Source organism: Phocoena phocoena, chromosome 9 (genome assembly GCF_963924675.1).
Source record: "Phocoena phocoena chromosome 9, mPhoPho1.1, whole genome shotgun sequence".
In the NCBI taxonomy this organism is placed as follows: Eukaryota; Metazoa; Chordata; class Mammalia; order Artiodactyla; family Phocoenidae; genus Phocoena; species Phocoena phocoena.
Window position 1 is genome coordinate 19,653,145 of NC_089227.1, and position 13,424 is coordinate 19,666,568.

The 13,424-nt window shown below is 40.3% G+C and overlaps 1 protein-coding gene across 2 annotated transcripts in view; it reads left to right on the forward strand.

Annotated features, from left to right (window-relative positions):
• RELN (reelin) overlaps positions 1-13,424 on the forward strand; it is a 522,720-nt gene that overhangs the window by 418,813 nt on the left and 90,483 nt on the right. For both annotated transcript variants that reach the window (XM_065883760.1, XM_065883761.1), the window contains exons 29-31: positions 7,116-7,273; positions 8,488-8,695; positions 10,377-10,453. In XM_065883760.1, coding sequence (XP_065739832.1) covers positions 7,116-7,273; positions 8,488-8,695; positions 10,377-10,453 — 443 coding nt within the window. The remainder of the gene's footprint in view (positions 1-7,115; positions 7,274-8,487; positions 8,696-10,376; positions 10,454-13,424) is intronic.

Below are 13,424 nucleotides of genomic sequence, written 5' to 3' on the forward strand. Positions count from 1 at the left end.
CTCTTAGCTTCCTGGCAGCTAGGACATAGTGAGGGAGGTCAGGGGATAGGGTCATTTAGTTCTCATTGTTGGGTAAAAAGAAAGAAAATACATGTATTCTGATAATATATATCAGATATATATATCATATATTTCTACATTCAGTATTCTAGAATACCTTTATAGTACGTATATGTATCTTTGTGTCAGGTAGAGTAGGTAACATGAAAATCAGTGTTTTAACTCTATAATTTTTCGAAAGATGAAGCATTCTTCAAGTAGATACTTCTTAATTGAATCCTAGAACATAACATTCAGTTGTGACTCACTCAAAGCATTTCTGTGCAGAGCTGAGATGGTATAAGAAGACTACTGGCACTGCTGGTGATGTAAATTAATATATGGTTGATATACTCATTAGTGCCATTCATCAATAGTTCCAGCTTACTTCCTTCCTGAAATATGGTAGGATTATACTTTCCCCACACCCTTTAAAGTTTGGCATTGCCAGGACTTCCTTAGTGGCGCAGTAGTTAAGAATCCACCTGCCAATGCAGGGGACACGGGTTTGAGCCCTGGTCTGGGAAGATCCCACATGCCATGGAGCAACTAAGCCCACGAGCCACAACTGCTGAGCCTGTGTGCCGCAGCTACTGAAGCCTGTGCGCCTAGAGCCCATACTCCACAACAAGGGAAGCCACCGCGATGAGAAGCCCGCGCATCGCAACGCAGAGTAGCCGCCGCTCGCCGCAACTAGAGAAAAAGCTCGCGCACAGCAACGAAGACCCAGTGCAGCCAAAAATAAATAAATAAATAGATAAATAAATGAATACATTTATATAAAAAATAAAGTTTGGCATTGCCTAATGAAATGTGAGTGGAAATTAAACATATGACTTTCAGAGTTCATGTGCATTTTGCTATCTTCTCTGCTTCATGAAAGCCTCTTTTGAGATGAAGCTTACATCAGTCTGGGTCCTTGAGTGTCTACAATCAACAGACTTTCTTACAACCTATACTGGACATTATAGCATAAGCAAAAAATAAACTTTTGTTGGGTTAAGCCGCTGAGATTAGGGGCTGCGTGTTAGGCTGGCAACCTATCTCATCCTGACTGATACAGTGATAAAAGCTAGAAAATCTGTAGGAGTGGCTTACTTCTAATGTTTGTAGAGACCATTCTGTCTATAATCTTTCACCTAATTGATGACCAAATTTGCATCTAGCTGGATATGCTGCTTGTGTTCATCTGCCTCCCTCAGTACTTAGATGTGCACACCTCCAAAAATTACACCTTAGACTTTGGTACACAGACTTCCCAAATGGGTAAGAAGTATGGTCAGGATGTATAAGTTTGTGTGGTAATCTACTAAACTTTGGAACATAATGTTTAAATGCCAGCTGTCCCAAGAAATGGTTTATCAGTCAGTGGATCCAAGTCAACTTATAAGTAATTTTTTTGTCTTTACATGCCAGTGTACTTTGTTATGTATCAAAGAGGGACTCTAATGATTTGATGTGTAGGTGGCAGAGTTGATGAGTTGACCTTCTTTAGTGAAATTTAATAATTTGACTTGCATTCTGCTTTAGTTAGGATACAGGCCCAGCTACTATAACAGAGAAACAAATACAAATGCTTAACAAGACTTAAACAAGTTAGAAATCCATTCTTTCTTGCATAATGGTCCACAGGTGAGGACTTCAGAGTTTACAGGGTGTCTCTGCCATTCTGAACACACAACTTCTATCTCTGGATCCAAGGCAGCTATTCCAGACCATGTCATCTCTTAACCCGTGGAAGGCAAAAAGATCAGGAATGCATAGATGCATTACTTTTTAAAAATCATCTTTATTCCTTTTTCATATTCCTCAGTACAGCCTAGGATAATATTTGTACAGTTACCTATTGCTATGCAACATCCGTCTCCAAAACTTAGTGGCTTAAGACAACAGTGGTTTATTATTTCTCATGGTTTTATGGAATTGGCTGGGTATTTCTTCTGCTGGTCTCTCCTAAGCTTTATAATGTAGCTGCATTCAATTGGTAGATTGATTAGTGTCTGGGATTAGTAGGACTTTTCTCTCTATAGTGGTCTTCATCCCAGTATCCATCCCAGTATTCATAACAGTTTCCACAGTTAGGTGGTTCAAAGAGAACAAAAATAGAAGCTGCAGGACCCTGTCTTCTTTGCCACATCCTAGTGGTCAAAGCAAGTCACAAGGCCAGTCCAGATTCAGAGGGTGAGAAAGCAGACTCCCCATTTTGATAAGAAGTGCAGGAAAGTCTTGTAGAAGAAGATTTAGTATGATCCACTGGGGGACATTATTGTAACAACCTACCATATTTTGTCCTAGCCCTAATGACTCACATGTCTCCCCCAAGCAGATGTACTCACTTTCCTCCCAAAACCCCCAAACGCTCATCTCATCACAGCATCAGGTACTAAGTCACTGATTTCATGATTTCTATCAAGTCAGAGTTCCCTGGATATGGCTTCTCTTGACCCATTGACCTATGACCTAAAGAAACAAGTTATCCACCCCACCCATTACCCAACATACAACAGTGAAACAATGACAAGATAAACACAATAGACACCCCAACTCAAAAAAAGAGGAAAGAATGGGAATCACATAGCAACCACTGGCTCATAGGGATTCTGAAAGCTAGCAAGATTGTTGTTACTAGGGTTCCCTCCTCCATGAGCAATGTCCAGCATAAGAAAGTTTTCTTGATTGAGATAATTCTGCTCCCTACGAGTGGCTCCCTAATCTGTTGTTCTTCTCAGCTGTTGGTTCTACCCTCTAGGCTTCATCCTCTGAGACATCTGTCCATAAGAACATATCTGTGTTTGCAGCTAAATAGCCCTTTCATCCTGCTTTCTGCCCATTTCAAGCTAGGTATGTAAAAGTACAGCCCTTGTAATTCTCTCCTCCACCACTGCCTGCCTCTTCCCCATGCTTTTCTGAAACTGTGGCCCAACCACATCTCTTCCAAATAGACAAGTGCAGCATGCCATGAAGCTGGAGTGCATCAAGGGCTGCATCTTTGCTGCAGTGACTAGGAGACCAGGATGCTGGAAGACATCACTGTGAAAGTAGCCAATAGAATCAGGAACCAAGGAACACACCTCTGGTGCAATACTCCAGAGCCAGATAATACAAAGTTGAATCTGAAACTGCAGTTTGTTTGACGCTGAGTGGAAACACCCGCTTGGTAAAGCCACATCTGAGAAATAAAAAAAGGTTGTCCTTAACATCACAGAGTGAGCCAAAATTTTGAGGCTCCCAATTTATCAATATTTTCTTGGACCTCAGCTTTTGGAAGAAGAAATCTTTTTCCTTAGCATCTGGCTTCGTGGTTCATTTGAATACCGTCCAGCTTGCTGGTAGATGGCATTTGTGATGGAGAGCTCTCTGCTACAGAATAGTAAATATGTTTCTACTTCAACCCAAGTAAACGAGCTGTTGTTGTTTCTTCTGCAATATGTTAAACTCAGATATCTCCAAATGCAGTGTTGGAAAGCTGAGAATTCTAAGTGTGAAAATTGTTAAAGTTTGGACCTATTTTGCCACAAGGCAACATACTTGTAATAGTTACTAAAACATTGCTCTTTGACGAATACTTCGAAGCTGATTTTCTCAAAGGAGCAGTTTGTGCTCATGTTAAGTCTCTTGGTTCTTGCCTACAGAGGAGAGACACTGGTGGTGGTAAATATGTGCTGGTACATCCCTCCTGACTGTCTCCCCAACCACACAGCATGCCCCTCAGCCTGCTCTAGGCTCCCTGTGCAGAATGCAAGCAGTCGATGTCTCTGGAAAGGGCTAGAAACACCGTTGCTTACTATGCTGCAGAATGTCTCCTCCACCACCACCTATCACAGGACAAGCAGGTGCACATGCACCTTCCTGGTTTGAGAGGCAGATGCAACACCCCTCTGAAGTGTGGTGGTGGGAGGGAGAGGGGTAGAAACTGGTTCTCCTGGTCACTCAGGCATCCTTTGAACAAAGGTGGCAGTTGGGGAAGAGAACAAAGAGAGAGAGAGTCTTACCTTTTATTTCTTCCTTATCTAGAACATGCAGGGCAAAGGGGAAGTTTTGTTCAACGATATGAATAGTCGAATTGCACTCTGGTTTATTTCTAGTTAAATTACATAAGATTAAATTCTGTCTTTTCCTCAATCATCACGTCCTATAACACCTTCCCAGAGCTTCCTGACTGTCAGGTCAAAGACCTCTAAGACCCATGCTCACCTGGCTCTATGTCCTTCTTAATGGTGATAGTTATCAGAGTTGCACGTGTACATTTCCTTGCGCAGGGGTTTGATTAAATGTGTCTTCTCATTCAACTGTGGGCATCATAAAGGTAGGAACCATGCAGGAATTCTGCTCCCCATCATGTGCCCAGCCCTGGCACCGCCTGGCATGTTATAGGCACTTGTAAATGCCGGTTGAATGAAGAATAAGGACCAGCAACAGGTGATTAGCTAATTGAAGACACCTCCCTTTCTAAAATATGTTTCCCAAAATAAATTCAGTGCTGCTCAGCAAGAAATCATTGTTCTGCATTCTGCTATGTCTCCTTGAAAAGATATGAATAGCACGTGTACACACACACATTAATAATATTAATCATTTTAAAGCTACATCTCGTCTATTTAAAAAAAAAAAAGATTAACTGTGTGGAATCTAGACATGCTATTAGCTAACTTTGGCCTACTTATTTCCTCCCTTCTTCCGATGGTCTATGATTATGTTTTTCTGTAAATTCCTTACTAGTTCTTCCTCTTCTTCAAGCAGCCCTAAGGTTGCTAAATTACTTCTGCTCATTTCCAAGGTTGTGCTCCTAAGAGAACAGAAAAGCAGTACGCATCAGGAACCAGGCATAACATGGAGAAATGGAGATAAAGGAAAGTTTGCTTATGTCATGATCAGTGAAATCTTTGTTGCTTTGATTTGTACCTTCCAACTAAAAGCCAGCTAACAAAGATTAAAAGAAGGAAAAGAGGTGCCATCTCTTGCCCTTTCACTCTGAAATATGGGCTTCCAGCTAGGACTCTCAGCTGTAATTCACCATGTCCTGGACACCCTATTAATCAAATGATTAGTCATTTTGGTTTTTTTTAATTTATTTATATATGGATGCCTTAATACTGAGCTCCTGAAGTCTTTTGCCTTCTCAAGTATCTAACAGCCTACTCTGTTTCTTGGGTCTATAGCAGCCTCAGAATCTACAAACAAGGGTGCCTCATCTCTCTGGCCAGACCAGACCTTGATTATTTTATTTTTATAATGAAAACTACAGGACCCCAAGAATCAGAGATGAGTCAAAGGGCTTTACTTACCCTTCACTCCCTATCGAATTACCAAAGCTTCTAGAATTCTACCTACCGTTGGGATTCTTCAACTTTCTGAATGCTTCTGGGGCTCAGTCTGAACTTGCTTCTTCCATGAAACAGAACAGTTGATAGAGAGATGCCCTCATCTTGCCCAGGTCAGAGAGCCTAGGTGAAGAAAAGAAACTATTCTTACCCCTTTTTTCACTTTCCGTGTGGTGGAAATCATAGATCCATATTTCTCTGGGTTCTATTTATATTATAGAAACGTAAAAGAAAAGGCAAGTATGACTTCTAATTAAAGACGACTTCTATCAGGGAATTGGTATGTTTTCCTCTTTTATCATAGATATGCAGCTTATCTTTTGGAAGGGGCATAGAGGGCTTCCCATTTTCTTACGAGCAATTGGCAAAAGATACTGTTCATCAATTCCATTTATTTCCTTTGAAAGGAAAAATATCTTCACAGGCTCAATAATGTCACAACTTTATTGGGAGCAATTTTCCCAATCATTCCCAAAAAGCCCATCATTTTTCTCTTTTCCTTTCTGTTTTTTGGTTTTGCTCTGTTTTTCTAATCTTCAATTCAATTGTCTTTTTGCCTTAAAAAATAAGACCAATATATTTTGAATTATTTCCAAAGTAAACAAAAGATGTGTTCACCTTCCTCTTGACACAATGAAGAATGTGTTAAGACTTGCATTAGTTAAAACCTAGAAAACAACATTGTGGTTACATTTGCAAATTTGCTAAAAGTAGGTAACTTAAAATAATGAAAAAAAGCCAGGGTTATGATTCAGTGTTGCCAAATTACCAAAGCTATTTGAAGAGCCAGAAAGAAATGCATTCTGATACTGCTGTATTATTTTCACAATAATAGAGGGGAAAAGGAACCTTTGTCTACAGTTATCTTTGACAATCTTCATTAATCTTTAAACTTCTTTATTCTTGTTTACTAAGAGACTGAATTCATTCAAAAGTCTATAAATATTGGCAGCAAAATTAACTGGTATCCAGATAACCTAATCCATCTTCCCTCTTTAATGTTAGTAGAACTGAGAAGGAAGAGGTGTTTTCTTGGTATGAAATTATAGATGTGTGTGGATTTCCATATATTTGAAAAGAAAAGAGATGTGTTGAAGGGATTGGAAAGATTAGAAAGCAACTGGGACAAGTTTTGGTTTGGCAACCTCACAACTGTTGTGGGGAAAATAGGACTGGGCAGTAGCCCAGGCCACTGGTGTTCCAGGGTTTTGAAGCACTGGGACCAGGTCCCTCTTTTGTTTGTTGGCAGTTACCAGTGTTCATTGGCAGCCCAGCTGGTTGCTAAGAGTTTATAGAATGAGCATCTTGGAGATTTGAAGGTAAGAAGAAGAGGCAACAGGTGGGAATAGAGCTGTCAGTACGAACTTGACTCTGTCCTCCTGGAATCATGAGAATGGCAAATAGCCAGAGTCCTCTCATTTGTCCTAACGAAGACCATTCTGTTTGATGGTTTCAAAGATTCCCAAAGAGCCTCTTAAAATGTACAAGCAAAAACCTATATAATATGTTTCTGGCCATCAGAATCTTCTTTATCTGATCTTCCTGATATTGAAACATTTGTGCTGAAGAAAAAAATCAAGAAGTTTTGAGAAAGATCTGAGAGAGACACCTTATGAAGGTTAAGTGACCAATCAAGTGAATGTGGCTTCCAAATAAATATTAAATCTCTCTTGAGTTTTTCTGAAACGTTCTGTATTTCAGTGCTTTGGTATGAGATACTGGTACAAGAAACACCTGTGCTGTTTTTCCCAACAGTAAGACCAGATTCCGATGGATCCAAGAGAGCAGCTCACAGAAGAATGTGCCTCCCTTTGGTTTGGATGGCGTGTACATATCAGAGCCTTGTCCCAGTTACTGCAGTGGCCATGGGGACTGCGTTTCAGGGGTGTGTTTCTGCGACCTGGGGTACACCGGTAAGGCTGCGGACATGTCTGATGATTTGTTTGTAAAATATTCGTCTCTAGTTACTATATTTCATGTTACTTCTTCCAAGGAAATAGATTCTGAGTTTATTCTTCTTTAAGTCCTAATTGTAGGAATTTGTAACCCAGGCAAATGAGGTGCTGATATATTTTGTAGTTTTGAACTGCCTAAGAAGGAAATGCATGACAACACAAATTTCATTCCTAAAGTATATTTATTTAATAGTAATAATAAAAATAATTAACGTCGCTTGAGTCCGTACTTTATGCCAGGCACTATAGTAGGTGTTTTTATTTCACCTCATTTAATTCTAGCAATAAATAACCCTATAGTGTAGTACTGTTATTGTCCCTGTTTACACTTGAGGAAACTGAGACACAGAGAGGTATAGTAACTCTCCCAAGGTCACAAAGCTAGGAGCTGCTGGAGCTGGGCTTCAAACTCTGGCAGCCGAGCTCTTAACCACTTGGCTGCCTGTGCTCTTTACATTGCTTTTATACAAAATGTAATTGTGTACATTTAAAGTAAAAATCAACTTATGAAATGATAAACCCAAGACTGCCAAAAGAGAACTTTACAAGGGAAGTATTTTCTGACCACAGTCACCCTTGGATGTTGCTACAAGCAAAATAAAAAGGAAGCTGAGATTAAAGAGTAAAATTGGAGAAAATATTATAAGCTCCAAAATCTTTTTATAGAATTTTTCCTGGAGGGAACTTCAAAGGATCCTTCCCAGCTTTTCAGTGCTCTGCCCTTCATCTGGTGCGTGACCAAAGACAAACATATGTTGTTGCAGGCCTTCTGTAGAGAGTGCTGTCACTCGTGGTTTCAGGGTGTTTCTTTTAAATCTGGGATTAACTCCCCTTATTGATCCACTAATACAAAGAACAAATGAACCAATTTTGTTGTGGACAAAATCTATTTCTCAGTTTACACAAATCCTCTGAGTAACAAGAATCATGGAAACGTGTGGTTCCTGATGTCTCTCTGTTTAAAAATTTAAAATTATAGGAGCAGAATAGTGTTTTTGATGTTAGAAGTGATGGCTGTATTTCAGACAGGTGATTGGGAGATTCAAATTTTGATGTGGTTTCTTTCCCCTAACACCTGTGGCAATGCTTCTTTTGCCCATGCACTGAATGTACCTTCCAATGTCTCATGATTTTAACAAAACCTCTCTACTGTGTATTTCTTTTCTCGGAAGCCACACAAGGAACCTGTGTGTCTGTTGTCCCTAACCACAGTGAGATGTTCGATAGGTTTGAGGGGAAGCTCAGCCCGTTGTGGTACAAGATAACCGGAGGCCAGATTGGAACGGGCTGTGGAACACTTAACGATGGCAAGTCTCTGTACTTCAGTGGCCCCGGAAAAAGGGAAGCAAGGACCATCCCTCTGGACACCAGGAATATCAGGTGAATAGTTAATTGGTATACTTCTCCATGAACATAGTACTTACCGTGCCAAGTGTTCTAACCTACAACACTCTGTTCTGTTATTGAGGGTTTACATAGTAATGTTTCTCTGTATAGATTCTGATATATAAAAATAAAGCATAACTTTATAATAAAATAGGCAGTTTCTGCAAAACTTATACTCCAATTCATTAATCAGCATACAGTCATCACCAAGGCTTGTGTGTCTAATATATGTCAGCTTGGTTTTCTAAAGTTCTGTGTTATTATGAAGACTATTTGGTATTAATTTTAATATATGCCAGGAGAAACAAAGAATTTTTTTCAACTTTAAATTCTGTATCCAAAAATGTCATGACCCCTATTTATCTAAGTTTATTTGTATTCACTTACTGAAAACTGTTCCAGAAATTTTAAATACCTACACTGACACCTACTGGTAAAATAAATAAATGCTTAGTTTTAAGGGCAAATGAAATAGTAGCACACCTAAAATAAAACTGTGCGTTTTTATTTTTAGTCAAACTATTTTAGAATTGGAAGAAAGGAAACCAAAGAAATGTTTGAAACTTTTAGACCTTCTTCTCACTAAAATCTGGGGTTCTGTGTCATAGTTTTTCTGCCTTCAATCTCTTTCCCTTCCTTCTGAGTCCTTGTCACAGAGGTGTGCCTGCCATGTAGGTTGGTTTACTGTGGACTGAGGCATGGTTTACATCACACTGAGTGAGTGTCAGTTGTGAAAAATTAAACCATCTGAGTCTAAATCAGTAATACAGGTAACTGTCTGGCCCTAAACAAATACAGCATTCAACTTTTTTTTTTTTTTTAACAATTTTTGTTGTTGTTGTTGGCTACATTGGGTCTTCGTTGCTGTGTGCAGGCTTTCTCTAGTTGTGGCGAGCAGGGGCTACTCTTCGTTGCGGTGCGCGGGCTTCTCACTGTGGTGGCTTCTCTTGTTGCGGAACACGGGCTGTATGCACACGGGCTTCAGTAGTAGCAGCACGCAGGCTCAGTAGTTGTGGCACATGGGCCCTAGAGCACGCGGGCTTCAGTAGTTGCGGCGCGTGGGCTCAGTATTTGCGGCACCCGGGCTCTAGGGCGCGCGGGCTTCAGTAGTTGTGGCATGCGGGCTCAGTACTTGTGCCTCGCGGGCTGTAGAGTGCAGGCTCAGTAGTTGTGGCTCACAGACTTAGTTGCTCCGCAGCATGTGGGATCTTCCTGGACCAGGGATTGAACCCGTGTCCCCTGCATTGGCAGGCAGATTCTTAACCACTGCACCACCAGGGAGGTCCCAGCATTCAACTTTTTAATGTTAGATTTTTCCTCTTGAGTTTCCAAGGATAGTATCTTCTCAATTTAAAGGAATTCCCATTTCAGTGATTTCATTAAATCATATGAGACTGTCACAATGAAGTGGAATTAAACTGTTTCCTTTTGTTTCAGTAATTATTCCAGAATAAAATTAATGGTCATATTAATTAACTTTTTCAAATGGTTACAGAATTAACTTACTATATAATCTTTGTAGTTTCTGTTTGTCATATGCCCTTCGAATTTAAAAGTAGTACCTAAGAATTATAGGAGTTTTACTTTTTAATGTGTCAAAATACAAAGGGCTAAATCTCTTCTGAGCTCATCTATTTGTAAGTAAACTGAAGTGTTTTGGGATTTTTTCCCCCAGACTCGTTCAGTTTTATATACAAATTGGAAGCAAAACTTCAGGGATTACCTGCATCAAACCACGAGCTAGAAATGAAGGTAAGCTGCTATATTTCCATAGAAATTACAGTTACTACTAGCAAATTAGTTCTTTCTCCTCCCAAAGTTTGGCCGGGATTTTGTAAACTGATACACTACCTTAAATCATTCCTTCTCTTCTCTTCTCCATCAGTGAGTGGGTAACTACATAGAGCCTTGGTCTCTAAGATTCCTCATCCAGATCCTTAAGCCTGTAAACAGGGAAACCTGTTCCTTTATAACTTTACACGGGAGGAAACAAAATTGCAGAGACTTTTACATTCAGCACGGTTTAGGTCTAGGAATTTGTTTGCATAGGGTATTGCTGAAGGCGGATCATACTCTGCTTCCCGCCCGTAAGCATCCTGAGGGTACTAGAATCCTCTGGTGGAAGGAGAGTTCTTGTAGTAATAAACATGAACTTTTACTGAGTACCTACTATATGCAAGGCACTGTACCAAGTGTTTTATCTGTTAATGCATTTAATCCTCCCCATACCTCTTTGCCATAGGTACTATTATTTGTCCTATTTTACACATGTAGAAGCTGAGGCACAGAGAGGTCAAGTAACTTACCCAAGATCATTCAGTCAGTAAGTAGATAAGCAGGGAGTCAAACCACTCATGCTGGCTCTAGAGCCTATGCCTTAACCACCATGCACACTGCCTCTCTCCTTGCCCAGAACTCTACTCTCTCTAGGCATCCATACCATCTTTTGCCTCCATGATTCAGTGCTGAAAGAAATTCATAAGGCTTGAAACATACATAGGTGGCCTTCAGTTGCTCTACAGATATGACGGGATTCCTTAAGGGACCCCGCATATGAGTTGGTTCCTGGTACAAAATCCATGAGCTTCTCAGATAGGTTTTCCTCCAAACATTGATCTCTTAAATAGTATATGAAGAATTTTGCAGCTTCTAAGTTTGTTATTCTCTCAGGCATGACTATGTAAAACATATTGGCTTAAACACTATAGTACCTGTTAGTCAATAGAGCTACCAATAGCTCTGTTCATCAATTCTAAATGTCCTTGGCCATATCATCAGTAACTGAAAGCTTCCATGACTTTTTCTAAGTATCTCAGTACTTTTAGTCTAGTAATTATCCAGATAATCTGTTGACTGAAGCAGCAGTCTAGAAACTTATATAGACTATTTTGCATTTCCTAATCTCTTGACAAACATTTATTAAGAATCTGCTCTAAGCTAGACACAGTTCTAGGTGGCACCGATACAGTGTCACTGAAAGACGGATGCATCAGTCATGATGAGCTAGGTTATGCTGCAGTAACAAACAACCCTCTAAATCTCTGTGGGTTAAAACAAAAAGGATTTGTCCTTTGTGCTGCATTTTCCTCATGGGTCATCTGAGGTCCTCATTCCAGCACCCAGGATAATGAAACAGCTGCTGGGGAGCTTCTGGATGTTGCCAGCCATGTGGCAGAAGGAAAGAGAGTGTGTGGTAAAGGGGACAAGACATGCAGACTACCACATGCCAGAATGGGAAGAACTAGTGGGGCAATGATGAGCATAGCAGACAGAAGCCCTGCCCTTAAGGGAACTTACATTCTAGTAAGAGTCAGAAAATCAACAGTAAAGAAAAGAAATAAGCAAGATGTTAGATTGATGGGCTAGACAGAAATAAATAAGCTGATGAGATGGAAGGTAAACTTATGCAGGGGGAGATGCAGATTTCGATAGAATGGTCTGGGAGGGGCCTCACTGAGGAAGTGACATTTAAATTGAAATCTAAAGGGTGAAAAGGAGCCAGCACAGGAGGAGCTCAGGGGAAGTTTTCCAGTCAGAAGAAACAGCAAAGGCCACGAGGTGGGAAAGAATTGTGGTATTGGAGGAACAGAAAGAGAGCCAGGTGGCCTGGGGCATGTGAAGGTTGAGGAGTGCTTGGGGGTGAGGGACAGGGGCCCAGTCAGGCAGGACCTTGCTGGTCGTGGTAGGGAGGTGGGGTCGGAATCCACTGTCGTCAGGGAAACCAATTGGAGGCTTTTAGGTCAGGTAGTGATGTAACCTGATTTAAGTTTTTACAGGATCACCCTGCAGAAACAATATGTAGTTCAAAGCAAAGGAGTATTTCTAGAGCACATTCTCCGCCCACACAGAGACAGGAGCTTTGAGGCATGCAAAGGTAGATGGGGTCCTGTCCCAAGACATTGCTTGCTGATTGGAGAGGTAGAGCACTTTAATGTTGTCCTTAACCCTTGTAATAAAATTATTATTTAAAAATAGTTTGTGGTTGGCACAGTGTAGCAACTGTGTGTATGTGCATATGTGCATGACTCTTCTGAAAATTACAAATCCGTACCCCTATTTGTATATGAGAAAAAAAGGCCAACTCTGGCCAGAGTACAGCGGGAAGCATCCACTTACTGACCTGAAGCTCTGCTCTATACTTAACCTCTGATGACACATGCTCTTGTCTGCCCTGTTGGGCTTATTCCCTTAGGATTCCTTTAAGAACACAACTTTTTCTCAACGACTCTGAGCCATTTTCTTGAACTCCCTGCTGCCTGTGTAATTTACATCCCCCAGGCATTTCTCAGTCTTTTATTGAAAACTGGTTGTTAAAATGTAAATCTGCCTAAATCCTTGAACAAATCTCTTCTAGTGATGAAAGTAACAATTTTTTACATACTCAAGCTGAAGCCTCAATTTACATATTTGGAATTAAAATCAAAATTAGGCTATTTTCAATAAGACTGGGAAGATTGTAGATGAAATTGTAATTTAAAAAGGGAAATGTTTTATGTTCCTTAAACACTCAGTAGATGAGCTAAGATGGCTTGGTTTATTCAGATGGACAGTGTTTAGATGACACAGCTAAAGAGGCTCAGCGATTGATATAAAATATGGATATTGCTGTTTCCCTGTCTTGCATTTCTCCATTCTTTCATACTTATCTGCAAGGCACTTTATTGTCCTGCAGAATTGGGGCCCTCATCTCTGTAGATCTTGTGGCTGCCTGAAGGTATAAGTG